Source organism: Dendrobium catenatum, unplaced genomic scaffold (assembly GCF_001605985.2).
Source record: "Dendrobium catenatum unplaced genomic scaffold, ASM160598v2 fragScaff_scaffold_1082, whole genome shotgun sequence".
NCBI lineage: Eukaryota > Viridiplantae > Streptophyta > Magnoliopsida > Asparagales > Orchidaceae > Dendrobium > Dendrobium catenatum.
Window position 1 is genome coordinate 661,301 of NW_021319544.1, and position 17,440 is coordinate 678,740.

The following is a 17,440-nucleotide window of genomic DNA, read 5'->3' on the forward strand; positions in this document are numbered from 1 at the left end:
ATTAAAAAATTATAATCAGTAGTTTATTAATTAATTATAATTAATTTATTAATTAAAGTTATAACTAATTAATAATTAATTATAATTAATAAAGATTAATTATAATTAAATAATTAATCATTAATTAATTATATTTAATTAATTAATTGTACTTAATTAATAATCAATTATAATTAATTATAAATACTAATAATTATAATTAATTATAATATTAAAAAGAAAATCAAATCCCTCCTCTCCCTACTGCTCTTTGTTCTCGGTTTTACGGGACTTGGCCGAAGAAGCGAGCTGAAGGGGAGGGAGTTACCTTCACAGCCAAGGAGCTCCTGTTGTGGCTTCCGATCAAAATGTTATAACTTCCGGTCCAATTGGAAGGATGAGGTCGACGGAGGGAGCAAAGTCGAACGGTAAGGGAGGAGGCGACGGGAGAGATAGGAGATCCGGCTAAGGGTTCAATCGGCTCTCTGGATAGGATCAGACGGAGCAATGGCTAGGGGAGATCGGTACAGGTAAGAGCTCAGCACTCTCTCTCTCCCTCTCTCTCTCTCTCTCTCTCTCTCTCTCTCTCTCTGCTTGGGATCGGCACGGACAGAGGATCGATGGAGGAAGGTTTCGGGTATGGGAGAAGTGTCAGAGCTGGAGCCGCTAAGGAAATCGGGAGACAGAGAGCAGTCGTGTGTGGAAGTGGAACGAGAGAATAGTTACGGGAGCTGGGGTCGAGCGTGGAAGGAGCAGTGGGTTCGGCTTTGTTTTATAGAGGCGAACGGGGTTCGATCGAGGAGAGAATCACAGGATTCGCGCAGGAGTTCCGGGAAATGACGCAAACGGCGCCGTTTTACAAAGGATCGAGCGGGATTTCGGCATGATTTTGTGGATTCACCGAGTATTAGGTATTTCTTCATTTCTTTTCTTTGGGTATTATACGTTAGTCAACATGGATAAAAGGAGAAAGTGGAGAAAGTGGAAAGGCAAGTGCCTAATGTTACTGTTAACCCTGATGCACTGACACAAATGATGACAACTATGACTTAGTTGATTCAAAACTTAAGGAATCAACCATCAGGAAGTAGTAGTAGTGGTGGAATGCATATGGATAAGTATAAATTGTTTCAAGATATGAGACCACCATTATTTAAGGGAGTTGAGGGACCAATTGAAGCTAAAAACTAGTTACTAATTATTGAAAAGATTTTAGAATGAATGTTTTGTCCAGTGGAGAGGAAAGTTTCTTTGGCAGCCCCTTTGTACTTGATGGAGAAGCTGAAAGATAGTGGAGAGGTCAGCATAAAAATAAAACTGGAGGAATTTCTGATATACAAATTAAGTGGAATGATTTTACATAAATGTTCAGAGATTGGTTCGTGCCTCCTTCTGCAAGGAGGCAGATGCAAGATAAATTTATGAGACTGGTGCAGGAAGATAGATCAGTTATAAAGTATGAAACTAAATTTACAACATTATCCAAATATGATCCTCAATTAATATATACTGTAGAGGATAAATGTCACGAATTCTTATCTGGATTGAAGGATATAATTAGGCAGCTTCTTGTTCCACTTAGAATTGAAGATTACTCAGTGTTGGTGGAAAGGGCTAGGAGGGTAGAGATGGACCTGCAAAACACTCAAAGGACATGTGACTTTCAAAAGAGGAAAAGTGGTGAAGTAATAGGAGCTTCACAGGATTCACATAGCAAGCCCCTTTCACAAGCTGGTAAGTTTAATTGGAAGAAGACTAAGTCCAGTAGCAGTGACAGTTCAAGTGTGAACAGTTCTAGCAAGTGTGGAAGGCAACATAAAGAAGAATATTTATTTGGTACAAATACTTGCTTCTAGTGTCATCAACAAGGTCACATAGTCAAGAAATGTCATACTTTGGGGAAAAGACCAGCTGGAGAGTCAAGGATAAACACTGGATCTCAGAGATGTTGGAAGATCAAAACGTTAGAATCAGCTGCTTCTACTCCATGATCAAGTTAAGGCCGATAGAATACTCTGCCTAGAGTATATGCATTAACTCATAAGGATGCTAAAGATTCACCTAAAGTGATTATAGGTAATAACAATGAAAATGAATAAATGTGTATTATAAAAACATGATTAAAGGAATGATGTATGCTTATGTTATTTTCATGTAAATTTTATAGGTATGGTAATGATTCAAGAAAAGTCTGTATAGATCCTTTTTGATACAGGAGCTTTACACTCTTTCATTTCAAAAATATTTGTTAAATCAATAGGATTAATGCTTATGAAATAAATGCAACTTTAGAAGTTTTGATGTCAAATGAATCTATTATGAATATAAATGATAAATGTCAAGTGACTTTCAAAATAAATAAAAGAGAGTTTGAAGCAAAATTAAATGTTTTATCATTTCAAGAGTTTGACATGATATTTGGAATATATATTAGGGATTATCTAGGGGTAATAAATATTAGGGAGTATCTAGGGGGTTTTAGGGTTTAGGATATTTAGGTTTTGGATTTTTTTTGTTAAATTAATTTTAAACCTAAAATAATCACTAAAAACTTTTTTAAAAATAAATATTTATTTCTATTAGTTGTGTCTCAATTGGCACGTCAAATCGTCGTTGTTAGCACATTTCAATTTTACCTTGATCCGCTCGCATGAAATTTTGATTTTCATCGATAGAATACCCTGGCCAATATCAACATTGATTTTAGCTGTTTCAGTTTTCCCAAATGCTCAAGCAATGTTTGTTTCATGAACGGATGTCATTTCAACAATTTGGGTTTTTGATCAATGCGCTTCGAGTGGCCTTTGTGCGACGTCATGCCTCTTTGCCTATGGTTTTTGTCATGCATAGTTAACTCGACTCTGGAGTTGGTGTTGGGGTAAATAATTATCAACAACATAATAATGATCTTTTACTATCATTGAGACAGATAGAGTGGACTTAACCACTAAATATGTTCATGATCTACCATATAATTCATTTTTTTATAAAAGATGAGCTAGAATAAATCTAGAAAAAAAAGCCTTGAGTAGGATAGAAGTAGAATCATACTCTTATAGAAGGATAATTACAAGCAATTAATTCATAAAAGCCCATGCTGTACAACATTTTAACACATGAAACAGTTTCCACATATTGATTTCAAAATAACTGGAATGCTAGGAACCGGAAGGATCCTTTCTTATCACGTTACGTTAATAAATCATAAGATCAATTATAAACTGCAAAAGAAATAACTGAGTAAAAAATTCTTTTAATAGTTCGAAACAGAACCTAAGAATGTCATTTCACTGAAATTTGACTTTTATTTTTCCTACAAAAACAAGCAAAAGCAAAGTGAACGTGCTTACACAACACTATTGAACATGTCTTTTTTTTCTATCTAAATTGAATAATTGAAAACACAAAGGAAAACAAAAAAAACATGAGAAATGCTTTTTTTCTTTTTTTTTGAATAAATAATGAACTATGCTATTTTGACTTTCCAAAACTTTTCCAGCAAACTTCGTGTTCATGGCAAATGTTTTAATCCATTATATACACATGAGCCAGAAGAAGAATGTGTTTCAATTTAACAACATCAATAAATTCAATGCAAGTAAACCAAAAAAAAGGTGGGTGAAGTCCATGGAGCTGTTGTTACTAATTAAGGGTCTAGGGAAAGGGCCATTACTTAAATTTGAGAGATCTAGAATAGACCAAAGGCGACTTAACCACTACTCCAAGCCCACCCTCTTTATAAAAAATAATTCTAACGAGAGACTAAATGGAATTCCAAACTGTAAAATACATATCTTCATTGCACATAAGTTTCAATATGCTTTAACATCTCATTATGTTAACAGTTAATAATCAATACAAACCTAACCTTCATATTATTCGTATTTAAACACTGGCCCTTAAATATATTCTTAGGGCACTTCATGGCCAGATCTTCGGAGATAAACCCTGTTCCATCAGTATGAATCATGCATTCACCATCTTCATTATATACAACATGTCCATATTCATCCTGATAAATGATAAATACTTTTTAGGTGATGCACAATTTCATGAACCAAGCAAAACCAAACCAAAAAAATAAATAAATAACTGCCAAGCAGTGACATTCTCTCAATATTTAATTTTAAATAAGGGAGGTAATATTTAGAATTGAAACATCAGAAGCATCAAAGATTAGATTCTTTGTGTAGGGGGAAGAAGGGGATAAAGATGCATACACGGCATGGGATGTCATCTATCACTTGGACATTAACAGATGCAAGGTCAACATCAAACTTTATTGTTTTAGACAATATCAAAGAAAACCTGCAGGCATTTTGAATAATACTATTAAACAAAAAGAACCACGTGAATTCAATGTCATAGGCTTCTGCCTAAGTAAAAACTAAATCAAAAAGTGAACCTAGATCAAATCCAATACACAAAATAAATCCAAACATACTCATCTTCAAATACAATTTTGCATGCATGCATGTACAGAATCAAACAAGCTGCTCACCTGAGCATATATTTATTTAACGATGAAACTGTATGTACATGCATAAAAATGGTCCGCGCTTCACTGATCGACTTATTGAACAGTATATAAGGTTTATCCTCATCCATCGCCCAACATGATGCTGTTCGGACAAAATAACACTTGACAGGTGATGAAGTTGGGGATTTCTTCTTCTCCTCTTTGCCACCATCTTTAAAAACTTGGAAAGGAACAAACAAAGAAGGTATCAATCATCACTACATTTTGGAGAAAAAAAAAATAAAAGTGAAAAATTTCAATGAAAAGGAAATATGACTCAGAGAAATCTGAGATGCATAATCTGGAATTTGAAACAAAGCTCGCCTATAATAAGGAAAACATAAATTTTAGTGTAAATTGTCAAACATACAGAAAGAATGAAATTCGCATCCGTTACCATCTTCATGATATCCATATCCTAAATGTTATCATTGCAGTAATAACATAATCATTTTAAAAATGTGTGTTCTTGTGCATTCATTTCTATTAAGTTTCAAGATTTAAGTGTTTCCCAGGGGAACCGTTATGCACCAATATATCCCCTTGGATGCAAATAAAATACAACACATGGTTTAAAATTGCGCAATATGAGGCTCGCCCTGAGGCCCGCCTTTGCGCAATTTCAGTAAAAAACGCCTCGATGCTTATGCCTCAAGTTTTTTTTATGAGGCTTGCGCCTCAATTTGGTTGAGGCCCGCCTTGAAGCCCGCCTCGCCTCACGCTATATATATTAAAACTTACATAAATCTTAAAGTAAATGCCCGACATTGGGCTCTATAGGAGAGGAGGAAGGGGAGAGAGCAGTTCATCATAATGATGATTCAAATGAAGAAATCCTTAGTGATGACAGTGCTGATGACTTATGAGTTCTTATGTGATATGTCATTGCTATTTATTTTTGGAAATTAGAATTATATGTTAATGAAAAGAATACTGGGATTTGGGAAAGATAGAATTTTGAGTTGAACTATATTTCATGTTGTCTTATTATTGGGATATTTTGATTTCACTTCATATCTCATGTTTTTTTTTATGTTTTATATTATTCACTCATTAGTATATATTATATAAAAAATTTATCATTTTATGTTACGCAATCTTTTGATTTTGAGGTTTACGCCTTGAGGCTTACGCCTCGCCTCACGAATGAAAAACGCCTCAATACCCGAATACGCAATTTTAAACATTGATACAGCAAAGTGAAGAATGGATCCATAACTCAGAAGAACAAGCTCATGAGAACAATTCAAAGCTTATAGTGTACAGGCCGTCTAGAATCGGTCTAAAGAGTGAACCAACCCATAGTTTTAAGAAATGAACCCATAGCAGCCGGTTTAGTATTGTAACCTGGTTTATTATTATTTAGACAGCTGGTCCCTTTTTAATTACTCGTACGAATCTATAAATACGCCCACTTGCTTTAATTCGTGTTTAGGAAAAACAATCAAGTTTTCTCTCTTCCGTTTTCTCTTCTTTTTCCTCTTCTTCTTCCTCTAAAAATCTCCACCAACTTGAAAGGTGTTCTCTCCTTGATTCAATCAAGAAGCATGGTTATTTCATTGAGAGACTCTCAAACCAACAGATGGTTCATCCAGCAGTTTTTTCAGATTTCTGCCAATTCCAAGAATCCATCATTCCAATTCCTTAGACTTCACTATTCCAGCCACTCCATTTTCAGGAAATGTCCCCGCCTGTACAGCTTATATGCCATGGCATTCCTATCAGTCTAAGGCCTCGCCAGAAGCAACCTGCCTTCAGCCGTCTACTATTTTTTTTCTCAAGAACAACAGCTCTCCATTTCAACTAAAGATCTTCCGTCAACTGCTGCCTTTCAAAGAATCTGCTGGCAGCCTTCCTTTTTCAGGTCAAGAACCAGTAAGGGTGCAAATCTCCTCACCAAAGCCTGCAGCCTTTCAGTTCTCTGCCTCTCTCTCCATCGAGCCATCGCCTAAGAAAGCTTTTGGAAACTCATTTCAGCATCAAGATCATGATTCTCCTTCCAAAAATAGTCTAGTTCTATCAGTTACAGGTAAGAACCACCGCCATTCATCGGGATTCTTGAATCAGCTGCCCAATTTCCATCTCCTCAACATTGTCGGCCAATGCAGGTTTACCTTTTCTTAAAAATATGAAAATCAAACTTCCTCAATTTAACAATTTCAACGTGGAAACTTGGATCTTTAAAACCCAAGAATATTTTTATTTTCATAATACAACAGATTACTACTATGTAAAAATTACTTCATTTCATCTTCAAGATTCTACGGCTACATGGTATCAATGGATTCGCATGAAAGGTCAAACTCCTCCTTTACCCAAATTCATGATGTCATTACAAACAATGTTTTCATATATCTTCTTACGAAGATTACATAACAATCTCTCCAAATTAACTCAACAATCATCAGTCTTTGAATATCAAACAACTTTTGAAATTCTTGTTTTCAAAATTTCAAAATTTTAGTATAATAAGCTTCTAGCAATAAAAAGCTTAAGCTAATCTTAAAAAGATGTTCAGAATACATCTCAATTCTGATCTTTCCTAGACATCTAAATGGAGGCAACTTATGGTCGTTGATCAAGTAATTTGGCTCAAAGTCGTCTAATGCGGAAAATTGGGTTCAATAATAAAGGTGGAGAGAGAAAACTATGAAATTTTGATCAAGTTTACCTCCACTCACCCAAACTACCCCCTAATCAATCATATACAAACATAAATGCTAAATTCAAGGAAAATTGAGACTAAGAAATCTCCTTAATCAAAATTGCTCTCATGCAACTAGGAGAAATATTTAAGCATGAGATCTTTCTCCAATAAGAAATCTTGACCCTATATCACGAAAGACCAAGATATAACATCAAACGCAGTAAGGTTAAAATAAACTAAATCCAAGGAAAGACTGATCTTGCATGCATAATCACATTGAGGAGGCCCTCATTCGAACCCTTGTCAAGTCTATTCTACATACGTATAATGAATAAGAAAATGTTTAAAGTGCCTTCGATCATCTATTGCCATTGCTGTGCAATAATAGAAAAAGAATAGTAACACTGCAGACTTCAACAAACAAATTGGATAATGGCACAAATAGAGAGAAACCTGGTAAACTGCATATGACAATCATCATAATGATCAGGATAATGAAATTACACTTGCTTTATCCAAGAATTTAGCAGTATACAAACAAATTGCCAAAGAAAAATTACCAAAGAATTTATAATGGCGCAAACCCACAGCAATACCGTCTTCTGCAAGCTTCTGGAAGAAAGGATTTAATCTTTCATAGCTTCTTGTAGAATTGTTATCCTTTTCTTCCGCAAACTTCACTAAAAGTATATTATCATCACCCAACACCCTTTGAAGATGAGTCCCTGTGTTTTGAATATATGGTCCCTGACGAAAGCCATCCACTTTCTAGTTATATAACATTAAAAAAATAGATAAAAACTGCCTCAACAAATTCCTTTGAAGGCCAATAAGTACAAGCTTCTTTGAATGAATGCAAATCACCTTAAATGTGAATTCTCCATTAGAATAGACATGACAGTGATATACATATGGTTTTCCGGAATCCCAGTCCACATTCTACAAAATTGAAGAAAAGATAATTCATGAGATTCTACTAAACTAGAGGAGAAGCATAAACATACGAATGCATATTTGGAAAATGAATAGTCAATAAAAACTAGATTTTAACAAAAAAAAACTAACCACAAGCTTATGTGAAATGAAAAAACTCTCCAAGCAGCAAGGGTTGATTAGTTTGAAATAAAATTGATGTGATGTAAAATATTTATATGCAAACTAAATTCATTTCATATGATTTAAAAATTAGTCAAAAAAATTACTCCATTGCTCATTTCCTGAGGAATCCCTTCTTAAATAAATATGGCCTGAGTTGGTTGCATAATTTGTTGGGGTTTAATTTATGCGGCATCACATGCGCAGCAAACCAAATAGCCCCCGAATGCATGTACAATTAAGCAATTTCCATGGTAGGAACAAAAACAACCAAAGGCTTCTGTTTATTAACATGGAAATTTGACTTTCAAGAACTAAGAATCTCCATTCCATCCACCATGAGAATTTAAAACATTCTAAAATTTTTTAATACAATTTTGAGAAAGCATGAATTTTTCTTATTGATTTAGCAATTAAAAATTTAAGAATACATGACAAACATTTGAAAATTAATTTTACTTCTACTCTCTTCCCACCTCAAATAAGAATAAGTGTTCCATTAAATGGATTATAGAAAAATATCACATGTATAATTAATTTAAATGTTTGTTATAAAAGAATCATAATTCAAAAAAGATCTAGTCAAAGTCATGATTTTGACGACAGGTACATAGCAAAAATATGGAAATCTAGGATTTAAGAGAGGAAAAGGACAAGAAAAGAAAGATATACAAATAATGAAATAATTATCAAGTTGCTAATGCTGATTTTTCAGAACAGTGGCATCATCAAAGCATGGGAGGAAATGTGAATCCTCAAACATTAAGAAGGGGTTGAAATCTCATAAAACTATAACTCAAAACATTTCATTCACCATCATCAAAATTATATATCACTATCCCCAATTTACATTAATAAGACATATTCATAACGAGAAAACTAACATTGCATAAGTAAAAAATATTCAATTAATCCTAAATGACAACTGACTAAAAATGACTAAAAGCTAGCAAAAGAGAACTAAAACAATCATGACATAGAACCTGACAAAAAATAATGACAAAATTAATCAACAAAATTATGATTGATATCCAAAAAGCACCCTATGTAGCATTAGGACAAGGGCAGATTTAAGCAGGGGCATGCGGGGGAACATGCCTCTCCAAATGTTTACGATGTCTTCATATATCATATTTTTTTGCTAACGTAAATGTAAATTTTACACAAAATAAATCAATATATACCCTTCTAAAATTTTATGATTTATATATATATATATATATACATGCGCCCGTGCTTATAAAATAATGTTCATGGTATTTTGAAAACAAATATTTTGTACCCAACAAGAGAAATTATTCTTTACACCACTGATAAGAGGGTTCATTACCAAGATCTCATTTCAGATGATCAAATTAAGCATTATTTCAGAATATCATTAAATTGGAATAAAACAATAAAGATGTTATGTAAATTTATGACAAATTTTCTAACAGACTATGTTTTGTTTCTTAATCATCACTCAATACAATCATACAAATACAATTACAACGTTTGGGTTCTTCCAAATGCGCCTATAGAAATGCAATTTACCTTGAGCAAAAGACAGATACAATTAATTTTGCACCAACAGATTTCATCCAAAATAAATGAGACCATCAAACATGCTAGGATACCACCTTTCTCCTTTCATGCTCAGGGATACATTCACGTCCAATGGCTTTCCAGGCTTCACATTCAAACAAAACCATTGGAAAATTTTTTATTCTATCTAGTAGAGCTTCTGAAATAAAATTTTCCAATTTTTTCCTGAAAGACACGTGTAGGGAACAGTAAGACAATTAATATTATATGCTGACAACTTATAGAAAAAGCAAATAGGAGCATGCACTACAATAAAATGAATAATTGGATATCATCCAAAAGGTTCCAGTTAAAATTAACAGCAAAGATAGCTTTCATAGCTACAAAATAGTGAAGTATGATCCTGCATCTATAAAAGCTCTAAGCTAAGGTGATGTTCCTTGTGTTTAGTTTTTGAGTTTTGTAAATGTTATTTTATATTTCACAGGAAATACAGAAATATATATTTTTTCTACTATTGCAAAAGGAATAAATTTATGCTTATATATAGAGTTACAGAAGACCTTTGATTATTTAGTTGCATTCAAAATCATAATTAGCTTAAGCTGGTCTGGCTGCTTCACCTGAGATTTCTCCTTTTATCTTTAAAGCAGGTTGGCCTGACACCTCTGTATTGAATTGTTCTCTGATTTTCATTAAATTATATGCCTCCTTGAACATTCTTTGGACAGTTTTTCTTGATGTCCTAGTTCCCCACACAAATAACATTTTCCTGAATTCATCAGACATTTTTCTGGATGAGATTTTTCACACAAACTGGTATTGCAGGTAATCTTATAAACTACTATTGTTGACTCTGCTGCAATTTCTGTCTTTTTGATGATCCTCCCATGTAAGCACCTTTTCTCTTTCTACCATCATTTTCTCATTTCTGTTTGACCACTTCTATATCATTTTCCAACAATCTGGCACTTTCCACTAATTCAGCAAAATCTTTTATACGAAGAGGAATTAATGGTTGTCTCAATAAATCTATTAGATCTTTCAAAAATCTATAGCAATTTTCAGTTAGAGTGCTAATAAGCTGAGAAGCATATTTTGATAGAGATGTAAATTCTGCTTCATACTGAATAACAAACTTTACTCTTTGCTTTAGGATTACAAAACTTTCTACCATTGCCTATCTTGTTGATGAAGGAACATATCATTCCCTGAAACCATGTTCAAATCTTCCTAGATAATTTGATCTTCTAATCTACCTTTGAATTTTTCCAAACGTTATCCCCTCCACCACCTTTTAGCTTCACCATCTAACATAAAGATTACCAGGGACACCCACAGGTTCTCAGGACATCTCATTCCATTTAAAATTTTATAAATTCTTATGATCTAGTCTTCAGCACTTCTAGCATCAACTCCTCCTTTAAACAATGTAGGTTTTAAAGTCTGAAATAGCTTTAAATGCTTATCCGCTTCTGCTCCCATAGGGTCACTTGCCGCAGCAATTGCACTACTACTAGGAGTTGTAGGAATGACTAGTGTAACAATAGGTGAAACACTAAGCGTTGCAGATCCCGCCATAGACCTCATCTTTTCCATCATATGCATCATCATACTCATCATTTACATTTGCATTAAGTTCCCTGAGATTACATTAGTAGCATTAGGTCCTACAGGTGCATGGTCTACTCTAAGTGCACTGCCATAAGATACAACATCTTTAAGAAATTTTACTACAAATTGGAAATCCATATAACTATGCATGTTACCAAAATAGTTTACCCTGATTTCTTCTCACTTAAATTTCCTTCTTCCTTTCTGTTATTCTTTTCTCTATTCTTTCTCTCCACTGCTCCAAGACACCACACTAATTTTTATTGATCCTTCAACTAATTTGTACACTCACATCAAACTACAATTTATTATAAGAATCTGATTAATTAACTTTCAATCTTGATAACAATATTCAAATAAAATTCCATTCAATTATACTGATAATATATGGTAATTCCTGCACAACCGAACTCTCTTGTATTGCATAAGCCTCCCTTCAATGTACCGTGCTGACTTTCCAATGTACAAACACCTCCTGTGCCGAATATACGCCTAAAAGCTGCTATAGAATTTCTGCTTGAAGCCAAATTCCTTTAAAGCAGTGTAGCCGAATTCTGTTTTCAATTTTGAAATAAGTTCTTTAAAGCAATATAGCCAACTTCCTCTCTATGCACTGACCGAAACTCACTACAGGAATCCAGTTTGACGACTTCCGTGAAAGCAAAACAGATAATGGATTTTTTTTTTGTTTTCGTGAAACAAATCCATTTTCAGCCTTTCCAAACAAAAGGATAACTATGAGGAAGGGCCCACACACACACCTAACTGAATTCATACCCATTTTCAGCCTTCTAATGGGATTTTGCCAAATAATGCAACTCTTCATAAATAAGAAAACCTTTAAATTACTGTCTTGTATTATCTATTGTTAAATAATTTATTTCTTTAAAGTAAATTCTTTTACTAACAGTCATTAATGTTAATTAATTACTATTAATACTAATTTATTAAACTTTTAGAATAAACTTTAAAATATAATACTTAATTATACCTGAAAATTTTTGGGACTTACTAGAATGCCCTGGCTAATGGTGCAGGCGCTTAATGTCGCAGAAAGATTAATGCAATATGGCATCCAGTAACACCACCATCGCCCCCTATTGATCTTACTTGGTAACACCCACCATTCAAACTCTCTAGGCGTCAACAAGCAGCCATAACTAATCGAATCAACCCTAGAAGACAAATAGGACGTAGGACACCTCAAGCAACCTCCCTTGATTTCTATACAGAGGCGTTTAGAATTCCAAGGATGCCTCTCAAGGTTCTAAACACCAAATGCTAGAGATGATTCAACCTATCATGATAGCTAAAGCCACAATATAATTTTATAATATCACCTAGTTCTAAAAATTTGAGGGTTGAGTGATCAATGCATGAAAAGTCAAGGGTGGATCAAAGTCACCACTAAGGATGCCAATTCACCAAAATGGAGATTATGGTCTTCTGCCCTATAATACCCAAAATATTTAAGTAAAGGCAAGTATAAATTTTCTTTAAATATTAATTGAATCATATGTTACTTATGAAGTAAATTGTATATACATAACTAGTATAAGAAATAACTATTACATATATCACAATTTTTTTTTCATTTCCACTAGAGCCTCTACATTCCACTAACCAAGCCATGCATTGGTTGGATTATATCCTACGGCTGAAAATTTTTGGAAAGCCTACAGTGGAAAAATCACTAGCCTGTAGTGTGAAAAACACTAGAGATTATAATATAAAGTAATCTGAACAAAAGGCATTAATCCTATATAGTGGGCTGGAATTTCCCTCAGTTATGCAGCATTAGTATTCTTCTCCCATTTTCCATCAGCTGACTTAGGGTGCGAAGGACTTGCAAGCCGTGAAATGCTATGGAAAGATTTCCATAAATATTTTCCAGCAAATTAATGTAAGGTAAATTAGGCAAATGTTTTAGTTAGTGGTTAAAAACTTTATTTTGCTGAAACCAAGTGTAGTTTGTTATTTATCTAAGTAGGCTATTACTTTTAGTTGATGCAAATTCAAGAAACAATACGGGAAGTATTGTTGTTTGCTTATGGTAGTTAAAAACAGGTTAAGGCTGAACTGGTAACAGAAAACATTAAAGAAGAGGACTTAAAAGGAAAGGAAAAGGATTTTATGGAATGAGAAAGAGTGCAATTGAGATAATATACAAGTGAAAAGGTAGACAAAGTCTAGGAGAATAAATTCCTAGCGATGTGAGATACCCAAACAAGGTTATAAGAATTAGTAAATGTTTTATTATTGCACTTCATCTTTATTATGCTTATGACCACATGTATTTCAGTTTATTTTAATTATTTCGTATGAACATGGACGAATATGTATGAAATTGTTTATGTAGAGAAAAAATTTTATCAATGTGAATGATTTCATAAACATAAAAGGATAAATATTCATAAATTAATGAATGAGCAAAAAGGACAACTAAAGCGCACCAGCAAAAATGGCAGCTAAAGGGCAGCTAAAGGACAACTATAAGAAAACTAAAGCACAGCTAAAGGGCAACTAAAGGGAAGCTAAAGCACAGCTAAAGGGCCGCTAAAGGGCAGATAAAGAGCAACTAAAGGGCAACTAAAGGTCGGCTAAAGGGCAGCAAAAGGGAAGCTAATGCACAGCTATGTCATCAAAAGCATATGTCATTAGCATCGATTAAAAAAGCGGTCGAGGCATCCGAACAGAGGCGCATGATAGAAACTTGCTCCACCGTGATTGCTTATATATATATATATATATGCATGTGTGTTTGTGTGTATGTGTGTGTATAATCAATTCCACAATTATTTGGATTAATTTCAAATAAGTATTCCCCAAGTAGAAGTATGTTATTTTCAATTTTAAGTAAATTCAAAATATGAGCAATTATTATTAGCGAGTTTCATTCATGCATATGAGTAGTCAATCCAAAACAAAATAAGCAACCATGGCAGTTCACATACTTTACGTCAAAACTCAAGTCTAACAAAATGTAAGCATCATCGTAACGATAAATTTGCTCGTAATGAGGGCAAATGACAGAACGAACACTCCTAAGAAAAAGCAGAACTCACCCGCCACAATAACTCAAGATCAAAAAAGCTTTACGAAACTCCATATGACCTAAAGCTTTCACCACATTGCCTGATTTCGGCACACTAGGGGGAATCCTATATAGCACCTGCGGCATCGCACATACTGGCGATGTAGCCTCACCGGCAGCAGCATCTGCAGCAAGAACAAATCAAACGTTTAACTAATTCGGCTGAAGAAAGCTTCATAAAAACACCAAATTTAAATTACCTCTGCTAACCGCTGAACGAGGAGTCGGCGGACCCGAGCAGCAAGCGCTCTCTTGAGTGGCGATAGACTCAGCGTTCCGAGCCAGTGCAAACTCCGAGTTGTTACACTTGAAAATGATATAACCCGACAAGTTCCTAATCTTTTGAGAAGCTAATTCCGTCATAATCCGGAGAGCAGCCGCTTCGCCAACCTCCACTAGTCGAAGGCGAGCCTTGTAGTCCGGGGGCGAAAGGGATTGAGCGTTGCAAATCCGCGCGATTAGTTCTTCGACGGAAGGAGAAAGGTAAGGAACTGTAGCCATCTTGATCGCACATCCAAATCCGAAGTTTGGATTTTCAAATTCCATGAGGGTAAGGAGTCAGGGAGCAGGTTTTGGATTATTCTGTCTTCCCTCGGGTATTTTGTTGATTCTTATCTTCCCTCGGATATTTTGCTGATTCTTTCAGCGAGCACGGAAAGGGAAAGTACCGTGTCTTGAAAAGAGTTTCCTTGGAAGATGAGATTAATTAATTACTAACAAGCTCATAAGGAATTGGATCAAGATAAAATCAAAGTTGTGAAAATCAGACCGAATAATAAATAGAAAGGAGGAGATGTTCACGGATCAAACCGGATAACGTAATAAATAATAATATTATTATAAAAATTAATAAAATTAAAATAATAATGAAATATAATAACAATATACTTTAATATAAATTATTGTTAATTTATATTACATATTTAGATATAAACTATAAATATAAAATACATAAAAAAACTCACAGTAAAAATTAATTATTTATAATATATAATTAAATATAAAATTTTAAATAGAAAAAATAAAATATTATTAACTAAAAAAGTACAATTTTCAAAAAAAATATTCATATATAAAAATAAATATATAATCAAATATATAAAAAATAAATGGAATAAAAATAAAATAAAATATTATTCATATTAAAAATTAATTAAAAAATCATTAAAAAAGAATTTTTGCTTTGTATAATTTATATTAAACATCACATGAAACCAAAGATAGCTTTTTGCTTTGTATGGTTTAAGCTTCGTTTGGGGCAGCTTTCTTCCTGCTTCATAAAGCTACTTTCTAATATAAAATTAAAATTTTTATACTAAAAAGTTCTTTATGAAGCAGTAAAAAAGCCGTCCCAAAACACAGCCTTAGTCTCACATCACTTGTGATGTTTTGCTTTGCATAGTTTATATAGCTTTTTACTTTTACACATGATAGGAGCTCATATGAAGCCTTGTGAAGCCATGTGAAAATGTTTCAACTAATTATATAATCATATTTTTAAATATTTATTTAAGAGTTTTAATTAAAATTAATATTATATTTAATGATTAAGTTTGTCATTTATTTAATATTAAATAATTTATTTAATTATTTTAAAAAAATTTGGATCGCCAGTTTAGAAAATCGGGAACGGCTTCACGATTCCGTTGAACCGCGGTTCAAGCCGGTTCTAGCCGTTTTATGCACAACCGATTTTAAGGATGAACTGACCAGGCCTCAGACCGGTTCACGGTTGAAACATACTGGCAACCCAGGTCTGACCCGCCGAGATCTGGCTGGTTTTCAAAAATGTGGGGTAAAACTAAGAATTAATTGAATTCATATAATTCCAAGATCTGTCGCCCTCCCATTAAATAAGAAGGTAATGTGCTACTCCAAAAAAAAATTATAAAAAACAATTCTTTTTAACTTTCTTAGCCTCATAAGGAATTCTCAAATATCCATCGATGTTTAGCTTTGGTTGAGTGGGCTATGGCTCGGATGGGAAACCTCCCATTCCTGAGGTTTCGTTTTATCCTCGTTGGAGTTATAAAGTCGCCCCTTTAGTGGGGGCTCCACAAAGATGACGTATGTGAGTAAGATGTCACTACGTGGAATGGCGTGGGTGGCTCGTAGGCCCAAGCGAGCAAGGAACAGGGGATCGACGAAGCCAAGCGTTCTGGCAGCGGACCGATTCCTCGTCATAAAAGGAAAAAAAGGAATCTCAATGCGAGTCAATTATATATATCCATTTATATATATTATTCATTCTCATAAATAAATTGGTTATAATTTACTGATTTATTATTGAAAATTGAAATAAATTAAAATTAATATTAATAATATAAAATTAACAGTAAATTGAATATATTGAATAACTCCACAGGACAATTTATTTATTTATAACAAACTACATGATAGGCATGAGGATCCTTTATTTATTATAAATATATTTCTATAAAAAAAAAGAATAGAGAAAGAAAAAATCTTTTAAAATATTAAAATATTTTTATATACTCTTTAAATTATGAGGAGCTTATATACTCTTTTATGTCTATATAGATATTTTGTAGATATTCAATAAGATTAGTAAAAGTCATAATAAGGGTTGGATGGTGGGTCTTTGTTCACTCACATGATCAATTGGTGGATGTGTGTGACTCTTTTAATATAATTAGAAGAGATATAATCAATTTTTATAGAGGGTTACTTTGAAGTGGATAAAATTTAGAGGTAGCTCACAAGCTCTATAATCTATTCATATATGTAAATCCAACCTCTACCAATGATTCATCTTATACAGATATTATAATTTAGAAAACTTTGACTTAGGCTTCGTTTGGGACGGTTTTTTCATTGCTTTCTAAAACGGAGTTTTAGTACAAAAATAAAAAAAATTGTACTAAAACTCCGTTTTAGAAAGCAATAAAAAAGCCATCCCAAATGAAGCCTTAATTTGAAAGTGGTGTTATCTAGTTTATTTTTGGAA

General features: G+C 33.5%; 1 protein-coding gene across 5 annotated transcripts in view; it reads right to left on the reverse strand.

Moving 5' to 3' along the window:
* Window positions 1-15,157, reverse strand: part of LOC110100972 (probable RNA-dependent RNA polymerase 4) — a 98,341-nt gene extending 83,184 nt beyond the window's left edge. For 2 of the 5 annotated variants that reach the window (XM_028698409.1, XM_028698408.1), the window contains exons 1-8: window positions 14,673-15,156; window positions 14,444-14,597; window positions 9,860-9,989; window positions 8,010-8,084; window positions 7,706-7,892; window positions 4,481-4,679; window positions 4,200-4,287; window positions 3,848-3,991 (exon numbers count right to left, since the gene is read on the reverse strand). In XM_028698409.1, the coding sequence (XP_028554242.1) occupies window positions 3,848-3,991; window positions 4,200-4,287; window positions 4,481-4,679; window positions 7,706-7,892; window positions 8,010-8,084; window positions 9,860-9,989; window positions 14,444-14,597; window positions 14,673-15,018 (1,323 nt within the window). In that variant the 5' untranslated portion in view covers window positions 15,019-15,156. Of the gene's footprint in view, window positions 1-3,847; window positions 3,992-4,199; window positions 4,288-4,480; window positions 4,680-7,705; window positions 7,893-8,009; window positions 8,085-9,859; window positions 9,990-14,443; window positions 14,598-14,672 lie in introns of all 5 variants that reach the window. The other 3 variants (XM_020828696.2, XM_028698410.1, XM_028698406.1) reach the window with 3 other exon arrangements.
* Window positions 15,158-17,440: the final 2,283 nt, after the last annotated feature.